The sequence below is a fragment of the Pristiophorus japonicus genome, chromosome 18 (genome assembly GCF_044704955.1).
Source record: "Pristiophorus japonicus isolate sPriJap1 chromosome 18, sPriJap1.hap1, whole genome shotgun sequence".
NCBI lineage: Eukaryota > Metazoa > Chordata > Chondrichthyes > Pristiophoridae > Pristiophorus > Pristiophorus japonicus.
The window spans coordinates 62,778,828-62,793,432 of record NC_091994.1 but is presented as its reverse complement, the minus strand read 5'-3'; the positions used below and the strand labels follow the sequence as shown (position 1 = coordinate 62,793,432).

The window sequence follows — 14,605 nt, the reverse complement described above, 5'->3', positions numbered from 1 at the left end:
GAAACATAGAAACATAGAAAATAGGTGCAGGAGTAGGCCATTCGGCCCTTCTAGCCTGCACCGCCATTCAATGAGTTCATGGCTGAACATTCAACTTCAGTACCCCATTCCTGCTTTCTCGCCATACCCCTTGATCCCCCTAGCAGTAAGGACCTCATCTAACTCCTTTTTGAATATATTTAGTGAATTGGCCTCAACAACTTTCTGTGGTAGAGAATTCCACAGGTTCACCACTCTCTGGGTGAAGAAGTTCCTCCGCATCTCGGTCCTAAATGGCTTACCCCTTATCCTTAGACTGTGACCCCTGGTTCTGGACTTCCCCAACATTGGGAACATTCTTCCTGCATCTAACCTGTCTAACCCCGTCAGAATTTTATATGTTTCTATGAGGTCCCCTCTCATTCTTCTGAACTCCAGTGAATACAAGCCCAGTTGATCCAGTCTTTCTTGATAGGTCAGTCCCGCCATCCCGGGAATCAGTCTGGTGAACCTTCGCTGCACTCCCTCAATAGCAAGAATGTCCTTCCTCAGGTTAGGAGACCAAAACTGTACACAATACTCCAGGTGTGGCCTCACCAATGCCCTGTACAACTGTAGCAGCACCTCCCTGCCCCTGTACTCAAATCCCCTCGCTATGAAGGCCAACATGCCATTTGCTTTCTTAACCGCCTGCTGCACCTGCATGCCAACCTTCAATGACTGATGTACCATGACACCCAGGTCTCTTTGCACCTCCCCTTTTCCTAATCTGTCACCATTCAGATAATAGTCTGTCTCTCTGTTTTTACCACCAAAGTGGATAACCTCACATTTATCCACATTATACTTCATCTGCCATGCATTTGCCCACTCACCTAACCTATCCAAGTCGCTCTGCAGCCTCACAGCATCCTCCTCGCAGCTCACACTGCCACCCAACTTAGTGTCATCCGCAAATTTGGAGATACTACATTTAATCCCCTCATCTAAATCATTAATGTACAGTGTAAACAGCTGGGGCCCCAGCACAGAACCTTGCGGTACCCCACTAGTCACTGCCTGCCATTCTGAAAAGTACCCATTTACTCCTACTCTTTTCTTCCTGTCTGACAACCAGTTCTCAATCCATGTCAGTACACTACCCCCAATCCCATGTGCTCTAACTTTGCACATCAATCTCTTGTGTGGGACCTTGTCGAACGCCTTCTGAAAGTCCAAATATACCACATCAACTGGTTCTCCCTTATCCACTCTACTGGAAACATCCTCAAAAAATTCCAGAAGATTTGTCAAGCATGATTTCCCTTTCACAAATCCATGCTGACTTGGACCTATCATGTCACCTCTTTCCAAATGCACTGCTATGACATCCTTAATAATTGATTCCATCATTTTACCCACTACCGATGTCAGGCTGACCGGTCTATAATTCCCTGTTTTCTCTCTCCCTCCTTTTTTAAAAAGTGGGGTTACATTGGCTACCCTCCACTCCATAGGAACTGATCCAGAGTCAATGGAATGTTGGAAAATGACTGTCAACGCATCCACTATTTCCAAGGCCACCTCCTTAAGTACTCTGGGATGCAGTCCATCAGGCCCTGGGGATTTATCGGCCTTCAATCCCATCAATTTCCCCAACACAATTTCCCGGCTAATAAGGATTTCCCTCAGTTCCTCCTCCTTACTAGACCCCCCGACCCCTTTTATAACCGGAAGGTTGTTCGTGTCCTCCTTCGTGAATACCGAACCAAAGTACTTGTTCAATTGGTCCGCCATTTCTTTGTTCCCCGTTATGACTTCCCCTGATTCTGACTGCAGGGGACCTACATTTGTCTTTACTAACCTTTTTCTCTTTACATATCTATAGAAACTTTTGCAATCCGTCTTAATGTTCCCTGCAAGCTTCTTCTCATACTCCATTTTCCCTGCCCTAATCAAACCCTTTGTCCTCCTCTGCTGAGTTCTAAATTTCTCCCAGTCCCCAGGTTCGCTGCTATTTCTGGCCAATTTGTATGCCACTTCCTTGGCTTTAATACTATCCCTGATTTCCCTTGATAGCCACGGTTGAGCCACCTTCCCTTTTTTATTTCTATGCCAGACAGGAATGTACAATTGTTGTAGTTCATCCATGCGGTCTCTAAATGTCTGCCATTGCCCATCCACAGTCAACCCCTTAAGTATCATTCGCCAATCCATCTCAGCCAATTCACGCCTCATACCTTCAAAGTTAGCCTTCTTTAAGTTCTGGACCATGGTCTCTGAATTAACTGTTTCATTCTCCATCCTAATGCAGAATTCCACCATATTATGGTCACTCTTCCCCAAGGGGCCTCGCACAACGAGATTGCTAATTAATCCTTTCTCATTACATAACACCCAGTCTAAGATGGCCTCCCCCCTAGTTGGTTCCTCGACATATTGGTCTAAAAAACCATCCCTTATGCACTCCAGAAAATCCTCCTCCACCGTATTGCTTCCAGTTTGGTTAGCCCAATCTATGTGCATATTAAAGTCACCCATTATAACTGCTGCACCTTTATTGCACGCACCCCTAATTTCCTGTTTGATGCCCTCCCCAACATCACTACTACTGTTTGGAGGTCTGTACACAACTCCCACTAACGTTTTTTGCCCTTTGGTGTTCTGCAGCTCTACCCATATAGATTCCACATCATCCAAGCTAATGTCCTTCCTAACTATTGCCTTAATCTCCTCCTTAACCAGCAATGCTACCCCACCTCCTTTTCCTTTTATTCTATCCTTCCTGAATGTTGAATACCCCTGGATGTTGAGTTCCCAGCCCTGCTCATCCTGGAGCCACGTCTCCGTAATCCCAATCACATCATATTTGTTAACATCTATTTGCACAGTTAATTCATCCACCTTATTGCGGATACTCCTTGCATTAAGACACAAAGCCTTTAGGCTTGTTTTTTTAACACCCTCTGTCCTTTTAGAATTTTGCTGTACAATGGCCCTTTTTGTTCTTTGCCTTGGGTTTCTCTGCCCTCCACTTTTCCTCATCTCCTTTCTGTCTTTTGTTTTTGCCTCCTTTTTGTTTCCCTCTATCTCCCTGCATTGGTTCCCATCCCCCTGCCATATTAGTTTAACTCCTCCCCAACAGCACTAGCAAACACTCCCCCGAGGACATTGGTTCCGATTCTGCCCAGGTGCAGACCGTCCGGATTGTACTGGTCCCACCTCCCCCAGAACCGGTTCCAATGCCCCAGGAATTTGAATCCCTCCCTGCTGCACCATTGCTCAAGCCACGTATTCATCTGAGCTATCCTGCGATTCCTACTCTGACTAGCACGTGGCACTGGTAGCAATCCCGAGATTACTACTTTTGAGGTCCTACTTTTTAATTTAGCTCCTAGCTCCTTAAATTCATTTCGTAGGAACTCATCCCTTTTTTTACCTATGTCATTGGTACCAACGTGCACCACGACAACTGGCTGTTCTCCCTCCCTTTTTAGAATGTCCTCCACCCGCTCCGAGACATCCTTGACCCTTGCACCAGGGAGGCAACATACCATCCTGGAGTCTCGGTTGCGGCCGCAGAAACGCCTATCTATTCCCCTTACAATTGAATCCCCTCTCACTATCGCTCTTCCACTCTTTTTCCTGCCCTCCTGTGCAACAGAGCCAGCCACGGTGCCATGAACTTGGCTGCTGCTGCCCTCCCCTGATGAGTCATCCCCCTCAACAGTACTCAAAGCGGTGTATCTGTTTTGCAGGGGGATGACCACAGGGGACCCCTGCACTACCTTCCTTGCACTACTCTTCCTGCTGGTCTTCCATTCCCTCGCTGGCTGTGGACCCTTCTCCTGCAGTAAGACCAACTCGCTACACGTGATACTCACGTCATTCTCAGCATCGTGGATGCTCCAGAGTGAATCCACCTTCAGCTCCAACTCCGCAACGCGGACCGTCAGTAGCCGGAGGTGGACACACTTCCCGCACATGTAGTCGTCAGGGACACTGATTGAAGACGTTCAGTGGTGGCGTGAGTAAAAAAACAATGAAAACTCCAGAATTCCATGAAATTTCCATGTACTCCGTTGAAAGGTAAAAAAATGTCATCTTGATTATGGATATTTAAAGTGTTCTTGACTCCCTCCAAAACTGCGATGAAAAACAATGGTGTTTTTCAGCGCCGATTTCTCAATGTGCGCTGCTTTCTGCTAACTCACCAGAAGGTTTTTCAGGAGTGGCCAGATATGGCGAACTAGCAGAACATTTTTTGGGAACAAACTGTGAAAAATGATCAAAACTGCTGCAGACATGTCAAAAAAAACACGTAAAAAAAATCGTAACGAACTCAGTTACGCCGGCGTGGATTCCTGGGGGAAACTTTGATTGAAATAACTATGCCAAAAATACACGGCATGCGCCAAAAAAACAGAGCAAATGACCCGGGAAAATTGAGCCCATAACACAGGAACTTAAAACAATCAAAATGGATTGAGCTGAGGTGGCGAGGGGTTCATCAGGTGGCTGTTCCTGGTTCATCAATAGCTCCCAAATATTGGGGGAGATACATCTCTGGGTCTGTCCTCGCCCCCGAATATTGGGGGAGGCACATTCCTTCCCCCGTTTCCAGCCTCCATCCAGTCCATGTTGTTCTGGCTGTGAAAATCTGAACTTTCTCTTTGGAGAAAATATAAATTTATCGGCGCAGTGTTTTTTTTAAACGTCGTCTTTTTTTCCTTCAATTATTTTTCAGTCTTCTTCCCTGGCCTCCCTTTGACAAACACTCGGAGCGGAGAGTACGGACAGGCGTCCCACTCCCACAGTCCGGATATGGAGGACGGATTACCCATTCCCACAGTCCGGATGTGGAGGACTGATTACCCACTCCCACAGTCCGGATGTGGAGGACAGATTACCCACTCCCACAGTCCGGATGTGGAGGACTGATTACCCACTCCCACAGTCCGGATATGGAGGAGAGATTACCCACTCCCACAGTCCGGATGTGGAGGACAGATTACCCACTCCCACAGTCCGGATATGGAGGAGAGATTACCCACTCCCACAGTCCGGATATGGAGGACGGATTACCCATTCCCACAGTCCGGATGTGGAGGACTGATTACCCACTCCCACAGTCCGGATGTGGAGGACAGATTACCCACTCCCACAGTCCGGATGTGGAGGACTGATTACCCACTCCCACAGTCCGGATATGGAGGAGAGATTACCCACTCCCACAGTCCGGATGTGGAGGACAGATTACCCACTCCCACAGTCCGGATATGGAGGAGAGATTACCCACTCCCACAGTCCGGATATGGAGGACGGATTACCCATTCCCACAGTCCGGATGTGGAGGACTGATTACCCACTCCCACAGTCCGGATGTGGAGGACAGATTACCCACTCCCACAGTCCGGATGTGGAGGACTGATTACCCACTCCCACAGTCCGGATGTGGAGGACAGATTACCCACTCCCACAGTCCGGATGTGGAGGACAGATTACCCACTCCCACAGTCCGGATATGGAGGAGAGATTACCCACTCCCACAGTCCGGATGTGGAGGACTGATTACCCACTCCCACAGTCCGGATGTGGAGGACTGATTACCCACTCCCACAGTCCGCATGTGGAGGACTGATTACCCACTCCCACAGACCGGATGTGGAGGACAGATTACCCACTCCCACAGTCCGGATGTGGAGGACAGATTACCCACTCCCACAGTCCGGATGTGGAGGACAGATTACCCACTCCCACAGTCCGGATGTGGAAGTCCGGATGTGGAGGACAGATTACCCACTCCCACAGTCCGGATGTGGAGGACAGATTACCCACTCCCACAGTCCGGATGTGGAGGACGGATTACCCACTCCCACAGTCCGGATGTGGAGGACAGATTACCCACTCCCACAGTCCGGATGTGGAAGTCCGGATGTGGAGGACAGATTACCCACTCCCACAGTCCGGATGTGGAGGACTGATTACCCACTCCCACAGTCCGGATGTGGAGGACTGATTACCCACTCCCACAGTCCGGATGTGGAGGACTGATTACCCACTCCCACAGTCCGGATGTGGAGGACTGATTACCCACTCCCACAGTCCGGATGTGGAGGACTGATTACCCACTCCCACAGTCCGGATGTGGAGGACGGACTGATTACCCACTCCCACAGTCCGGATGTGGGGGACGGACCGATTACCCACTCCCACAGTCCGGATATGGAGGACTGATTACCCACTCCCACAGTCCGGTTGTGGAGAACGGACTGATTACCCACTCCCACAGTCCGGATGTGGAGGACTGATTACCCACTCCCACAGTCCGGATGTGGAGGACGGACCGATTACCCACTCCCACAGTCCGGATGTGGAGGACTGATTACCCACTCCCACAGTCCGGATATGGAGGACTGATTACCCACTCCCACAGTCCGGATGTGGAGGACAGATTACCCACTCCCACAGTCCGGATGTGGAGGACTGATTACCCACTCCCACAGTCCGGATGTGGAGGACTGATTACCCACTCCCACAGTCCGGATGTGGAGGACAGATTACCCACTCCCACAGTCCGGATGTGGAAGTCCGGATGTGGAGGACAGATTACCCACTCCCACAGTCCGGATGTGGAGGACAGATTACCCACTCCCACAGTCCGGATGTGGAGGACGGATTACCCACTCCCACAGTCCGGATGTGGAGGACAGATTACCCACTCCCACAGTCCGGATGTGGAGGACAGATTACCCACTCCCACAGTCCGGATGTGGAGGACTGATTACCCACTCCCACAGTCCGGATGTGGAGGACAGATTACCCACTCCCACAGTCCGGATGTGGAGGACAGATTACCCACTCCCACAGTCCGGATATGGAGGAGAGATTACCCACTCCCACAGTCCGGATGTGGAGGACTGATTACCCACTCCCACAGTCCGGATGTGGAGGACTGATTACCCACTCCCACAGTCCGCATGTGGAGGACTGATTACCCACTCCCACAGTCCGGATGTGGAGGACTGATTACCCACTCCCACAGTCCGGATGTGGAGGACTGATTACCCACTCCCACAGTCCGGATGTGGAGGACGGACTGATTACCCACTCCCACAGTCCGGATGTGGGGGACGGACCGATTACCCACTCCCACAGTCCGGATATGGAGGACTGATTACCCACTCCCACAGTCCGGATGTGGAGAACGGACTGATTACCCACTCCCACAGTCCGGATGTGGAGGACTGATTACCCACTCCCACAGTCCGGATATGGAGGACTGATTACCCACTCCCACAGTCCGGATGTGGAGGACAGATTACCCACTCCCACAGTCCGGATGTGGAGGACTGATTACCCACTCCCACAGTCCGGATGTGGAGGGCTGATTACCCACTCCCACAGTTCGGATATGGAGGACAGATTACCCACTCCCACAGTCCGGATGTGGAAGTCCGGATGTGGAGGACAGATTACCCACTCCCACAGTCCGGATGTGGAGGACTGATTACCCACTCCCACAGTCCGGATGTGGAGGACAGATTACCCACTCCCACAGTCCGGATGTGGAGGACTGATTACCCACTCCCACAGTCCGGATGTGGAGGACAGATTACCCACTCCCACAGTCCGGATGTGGAGGACTGATTACCCACTCCCACAGTCCGGATGTGGAGGACAGATTACCCACTCCCACAGTCCGGATGTGGAGGACAGATTACCCACTCCCACAGTCCGGATGTGGAGGACTGATTACCCACTCCCACAGTCCGGATGTGGAGGACTGATTACCCACTCCCACAGTCCGGATGTGGAGGACTGATTACCCACTCCCACAGTCCGCATGTGGAGGACTGATTACCCACTCCCACAGTCCGGATGTGGAGGACAGATTACCCACTCCCACAGTCCGGATGTGGAGGACTGATTACCCACTCCCACAGTCCGGATATGGAGGACTGATTACCCACTCCCACAGTCCGGATGTGGAGGACAGATTACCCACTCCCACAGTCCGGATGTGGAGGACAGATTACCCACTCCCACAGTCCGGATGTGGAGGACGGATTACCCACTCCCACAGTCCGGATGTGGAGGACAGATTACCCACTCCCACAGTCCGGATGTGGAGGACTGATTACCCACTTCCACAGTCCGGATGTGGAGGACAGATTACCCACTCTCACAGTCCGGATGTGGAGGACTGATTACCCACTCCCACAGTCCGGATGTGGAGGACAGATTACCCACTCCCACAATCCGGATGTGGAGGACTGATTACCCACTCCCACAGTCCGGATGTGGAGGACTGATTACCCACTCCCACAGTCCGGATGTGGAGGACTGATTACCCACTCCCACAGTCCGGATGTGGAGGACTGATTACCCACTCCCACAGTCCGGATGTGGAGGACTGATTACCCACTCCCACAGTCCGGATGTGGAGGACTGATTACCCACTCCCACAGTCCGGATGTGGAGGACCGATTACCCACTCCCACAGTCCGGATGTGGAGGACTGATTACCCACTCCCACAGTCCGGCTGCTGTAGGAAGCAGTGGCGAGTGGCCCAGAGACAACACTAGGCCATTGCTCAGTGGATGGCCACCCGAACACGGTGGAGATCACAGCTGCACGACTCTGGGTCACAGCTCCTCGTGTTTAATCTCAAGGTACAATCTCACTTCAATCACTTTGCAAAACAAGGCACGACTGAAGCCAACAGAGCAAAGCCGAACTCAAGCAGCCAAATCACAGCGGGCATCACAGCAGGCCCATTGCACACTCTACCTGGTGTTCACGTCTAATACGGGCAAAGAACTGCTCCCGCTGAAGAAAGGGAATAAATAACAGAGAGAGATAAACAGACACAGGGCAGCGAACAGTACATTCGAGAGGAGGGTCACAGCCAATACACCAAAGCACAGCGTCTGCCTTGGCTGCATAAATGCTCCTTTAAATCTAAATCAAAGAAAATCTTGGAATCTGACAGATGTGGTTGAAGAGGTGATGGATTGTGACTATAAGATCCACATGGTCAGGCACAGGCCACACATTATTTTAATTTATTTTGTTGTGAGAATTTATTACAAGGCCAATTCTTTGCCTTCTAATTGTATCTGATTAAAATCATTACTTAAAACATTGGCACAGGTTTATAATACCAGCCTCACGAAGATCGGGAGGCACAAAGTATCCCTGCTTTGAAAGAACAGCATCACCTTGTCCATATTGATGGGCAGGACGTGTACAATGTTGGCTGCACGTATATTTACACGGCCCCAGATTAACCTTCAGTCACTAACACATGCTGCCAGTTCCACGTGTATAAACATGTGTCGGACATCGCAGCTAGAGTTCCTGCAGAGCAAAAACATGAATTTATCGCAGGTGGAATTTAATCTCAACCCTTTGGAACGCGGCATTTTGGAAAGCGGATCGAAGTTCCAGCACGTCTCAGAATTCAAGTGCAAGTTTCAGGTTGTGAGGGATGGTTAATCCCCGAGTATAATGGGCCTGTAGGATTACACACTGCACCAGGAATGTAGCGCGCCACATGAAGAGATGGTCAATCCACAGGTGCATTCGATTCAGCTACACAACTTGCTTTGGAGGCTGCACCGCTATCATGTAACAAAACTGTAAATTCACGAGACAGATCATGTGCATTAGGTTCAAACAGTCACACATACACACACACAAATGGTTCCACTCTTAACATGATAGCAATAGCCTCCAATTAACTCACCACAGGCTCGGGGGGGATTACAAAGTGAAATACGCAGAACATCACCCAGCTGGCTGCCATGTTTACAGCGGTGGATAGCAAGGTGTCTGAGTGACGCTGATTAAACATTTAAATGTGGCTACTAGGAGCTCCATTTAAAATACCCCGGGGGTTGAAGAATCCATCAGAGAGAGGCAGGGGCTGCTGTCTCCACAGGGTGAACGCCTTTCCCAGCTCTCCCCGGGGGCCAGGAGACACCCCCCTCCGGGGCCAGGAGCAGGAGCCACTCTCTCCTCGCCAATCCCCGCCCCCCCCCCCCCACTGGGAGGCCAGTAGAGCCCCCCCCCCCATTGATGGGGCCTCCCCAAGCCTCCTGCTGCAAGCATTCCCTCCAGCCTGGCAGACAGCCTGTCCATTGAGCTATTCGGCCGGGCAGAAGGCGGGGCTAGAGATGTTAATGAGGCGGTGTCCGTAAGATTGGCAGGACCTGCTGGGCATCACTCCACTGCCATTGCACCCACTCCTGCTCACTCAGTCTGCCATCATTGGGACATGTCACAACTCATACAATTAGCAACCTCCAAGGTCTTGGCATTATAAATATCAAAACATTATTGTGGTTGGAGAGTGGCAGGAAATTTTGTTGAACGATTTTGCTCCTGATAACCATTGGAATGGAGGAACATCCTGTCTGGTGTCGCCAAGGCCCTGGGAAAAAGAACAGCATTTCCAAAGCTGGAACACTTTCCTGTCCACAGGATTTACACTGTAGTGTGGAGCTGTACCATTTACACTGTAGCGTGGAGCTGAACGGTGTAGTCTGTAGTACGGAGCTGTACAATTTACACTGTAGTGTGGAGCTGTACGGTTTACACTGTAGTGTGGAGCTGTACGGTTTACACTGTAGTGTGGAGCTGTACCATTTACACTGTAGTGTGGAGCTGTACCATTTACACTGTAGTGCGGAGCTGTACCATTTACACTGTAGTGTGGAGCTGGACCATTTACACTGTAGTACGGAGGTGTACGATTTACACTGTAGCGTGGAGCTGTACGATTTACACTGTAGTGCGGAGCTGTACCATTTACACTGTAGTGTGGAGCTGTACCATTTACACTGTAGTGTGGAGCTGTACGATTTACACTGTAGTGTGGAGCTGTACCATTTACACTGTAGTGCGGAGCTGTACGATTTACACTGTAGTGTGGAGCTGTACGATTTACACTGTAGTGTGGAGCCGTACGATTTACACTGTAGTACGGAGCTGTACGGTTTACACTGTAGTGTGGAGCTGTACGATTTACACTGTAGTGCGGAGCTGAACGGTGTAGTCTGTAGTGCGGAGCTGTACGATTTACACTGTAGCGTGGAGCTGTACGATTTACACTGTAGCGTGGAGCTGTACGATTTACACTGTGGCGTGGAGCTGTACGATTTACACTGTAGTGTGGAGCTGTACCATTTACACTGTAGTGTGGAGCTGTACGATTTACACTGTAGTGTGGAGCTGTACAATTTACACTGTAGTGTGGAGCTGTACGATTTACACTGTAGTGTGGAGCTGTACAATTTACACTGTAGTGTGGAGCTGTACGATTTACACTGTAGTGTGGAGCTGTACGATTTACACTGTAGTGTGGAGCTGTACGATTTACACTGTAGTGTGGAGCTGTACGATTTACACTGTAGTACGGAGCTGTACCATTTACACTGTAGTGTGGAGCTGTACGATTTACACTGTAGTGTGGAGCTGTACAATTTACACTGTAGTGTGGAGCTGTACGATTTACACTGTAGTGTGGAGCTGTACAATTTACACTGTAGTGTGGAGCTGTACGATTTACACTGTAGTGTGGAGCTGTACGATTTACACTGTAGTGTGGAGCTGTACGATTTACACTGTAGTGTGGAGCTGTACGATTTACACTGTAGTACGGAGCTGTACCATTTACACTGTAGCGTGGAGCTGTACGATTTACACTGTAGTGTGGAGCTGTACGATTTACACTGTAGTACGGAGCTGTACCATTTACACTGTAGCGTGGAGCTGTACGATTTACACTGTAGTGTGGAGCTGTACGGTGTAGTCTGTAGTGTGGAGCTGTACGATTTACACTGTAGTGTGGAGCTGTACCATTTACACTGTAGTACGGAGCTGTACAATTTACACTGTAGTGCGGAGTTGAACGGTGTAGTCTGTAGTGCAGAGCTGTACAATTTACACTGTAGCGTGGAGCTGTACCTTGTCTCCCTGAAAGACCTCTGGAAGTTGCCAGTAGTACGATTCCTGGGTGTACTGCCCGAAGCGGTCGAAGGAGAGCTGTGGCTGCCTCTCTTTCACCGTCACCGTGAACCCCGAGGCGATGCGTGTCGTGCGCTGACGATTCACCAGCGAAAAGTTCTGGAAGTTACTGGGAGGAACAAATGGACTCACAACCTGCAGAGATGGACAGAGTGAAAGTTTATTTGTAGAACAGCTTGCACAATGATACCTGATCCTAAAGGCCTTGCGCTACCTTGTAAACCAGTCAGTTTGCACAATGACCTCAGTATTCAAGTATTGCCGAAAAACCACTTGCAACAGAATTGTTGGGCCACAAATTGTGGTCAGGGGTTTCCCGGGCTGATGCCTCCGACCGAAAAAATAATTCCGAAGCACCTGATGGTCCCGGAGGAACATGTACTTATGGTGCGAGGCCCAACTGCACAGCCCAGGGTATGGGCCCCCAGAATTGTTCGTGCATCCTGGCGTAACGTGGGCCGGGACCACCAATCATAATGTAGTATTCTCACTGATAATAATGGGGCTCCATTTGTACACGCTCCCAGTACGATCAATGAGAAAACCCCCAAAATACAGAAACACAATACATTAAAAACCACCTCACAAATTTAAAATTAATTGAAATTAAATTAAATTAAATGTTTTAGGAAATTATTAATTTTTTTGAAATTAAAAAAAATGTTTTAATAGCGTTAAAAATAAAATGACCTGAATGCACATGGTGAGGTCGGTGGGGAGTTCGAGGAGGTGGAGTGGGACGTCAGAAGGCCTATAAAGGCCCAGCCAGGGCAGATGCAGCAGGATGAGAAGGCAAAAAAGTAGAAAGAAATCGAAAGGCGACGTTACAGCCAAGGGGCTAAGTGATTGGCTGGTGATTGGGAAGTAGTTTTTCTTTTTCTTTATCAGTAAGTAACATTTAGCAATGTTGTTGCCAAATTAAGTTTATCTAAGGGTTAAGTCATGGCAGGAGAGCTCGGACACGTGTTATGCTCCTCCTGTACTATGTGGGAAGTCAGGGACGCTTCCGGTGTCCCTGATGACTAAGTTTGCAGGAAGTGTGTCTGACTGCAGCTCCTGACGGACCGCATTGTGGCACTGGAGCTGCGGGTGGATTCACTCTGGAGCATGCACGATGCTGAGAATGATGTGAATAGCATGTTTAGTGAGTTGGTCTTACCGCAGGTAAAAGGTATACAGCCAGATAGGGAATGGGTGACCAACAGGAAGAGCAGTGCAAGAAAGATAGTGCAGGGGTCCCCTGCGGTCATCGCCCTGCAAAACAGATACACCGCTTTGGGTACTGTTGAGGGGAATGACTCATCAGGGGAGGGCAGCAGCAGCCAAGTTCATGTCACCGTGGGTGGCTCTGCTGCACAGGAGGGCAGGAAAAAGAGTGGGAGAGCGATAGTGATAGAGGATTCAATTGTAAAGGGAATAGATAGGCGTTTCTGCGGCCGCAACCGAGACTCCAGGATGGTATGTTGCCTCCCTGGTGCAAGGGTCAAGGATGTCTCGGAGCTGCTACAGGACATTCTGAAAAGGGAGGGTGAACAGCCAGTTGTCGTGGTGCACATAGGTACCAACGATAAGTAAAATACGTGATGAGGTCCTACAAGACGAATTTAGGGAGCTAGGAGCTAAATTAAAAAGGAGGACCTCAAAAGTAGTAATCTCAGGATTGCTACCAGTGCCACGTGCCAGTCAGAGTAGGAATCGCAGAATAGCTCAGATGAATACGTGACTTCAGGAGTGGTGCAGAAGGGAGGGATTCAAATTCCTGGAACATTGGAACCGGTTCTGGGGAAGGTGGGACCAGTACAAACCGGACAGTCTGCACCTGGGCAGGACCGGAACCTATGTCCTATGAGAAGTGTTTGCTAAAGCCGTTGGGGAGGAGTTAAACTAATATGGCAGGGGGATGGGAACCTATACAGGGAGACAGAGGGAAGTAGAATGGGGGCAAAAGCAAAAGGGAGAAAGAAGAAAAGTAAAAGTGGAGGGCAGAGAAACCTAAGGCAAAAAGCAAAAAGGGCCACATTACAGCAAAATTCTAAAGGGGCAAAGTGTGTTAGAAAGACAAGCCTGAAGGCTCTGTGCCTCAATGCGAGGAGTATTATCGGAATAAGGTGGACGAATTAACTGGGCAGATAGCAATTAACGGGTATGATGTAATTGGCTTCACGGAGACATGGCTCCAGGGTGACCAAGGCTGGGAACTCAACATTTAGGAAGGATAGACAGAAAGAATAAGAAGGCGGGGTGGCATTGCTGGTTAAAGAGGAAATTAATGCAATAGTAAGGAAGGACATTAGCTTGGAGGATGTGGAATCGGTATGGGTGGAGTTACGGAATACCAAGGGGCAGAAAATGCTAGTGGGAGCTGTGTACAGACCACCAAACAGTAGTAGTGACGTTGGGGACAGCATCAAACAAGAAATTAGGGATGCATGCAATAAAGGTACAGCAGTTATCATGGGTGACTTTAATCTACATATTGATTGGGCTAACCAAACTGGTAGCAATGCGGTGGAGGAGGATTTCCTGGAGTGTATTCGGGATGGTTTTCTGGACCAATATGTCAAGGAACCAACCAGGGAGCTGGCCATCCTAGACTGGATGATGTGTAATGAG

The 14,605-nt window shown here is 49.6% G+C and overlaps 1 protein-coding gene across 1 annotated transcript in view; it reads right to left on the bottom strand.

Annotated features, from left to right (window-relative positions):
• hspg2 (heparan sulfate proteoglycan 2) overlaps window positions 1–14,605 on the bottom strand; it is a 643,156-nt gene that overhangs the window by 305,329 nt on the left and 323,222 nt on the right. The window contains 2 exon segments of the mRNA XM_070860710.1: window positions 8,753–8,791; window positions 11,933–12,127. Coding sequence (XP_070716811.1) covers window positions 8,753–8,791; window positions 11,933–12,127 — 234 coding nt within the window.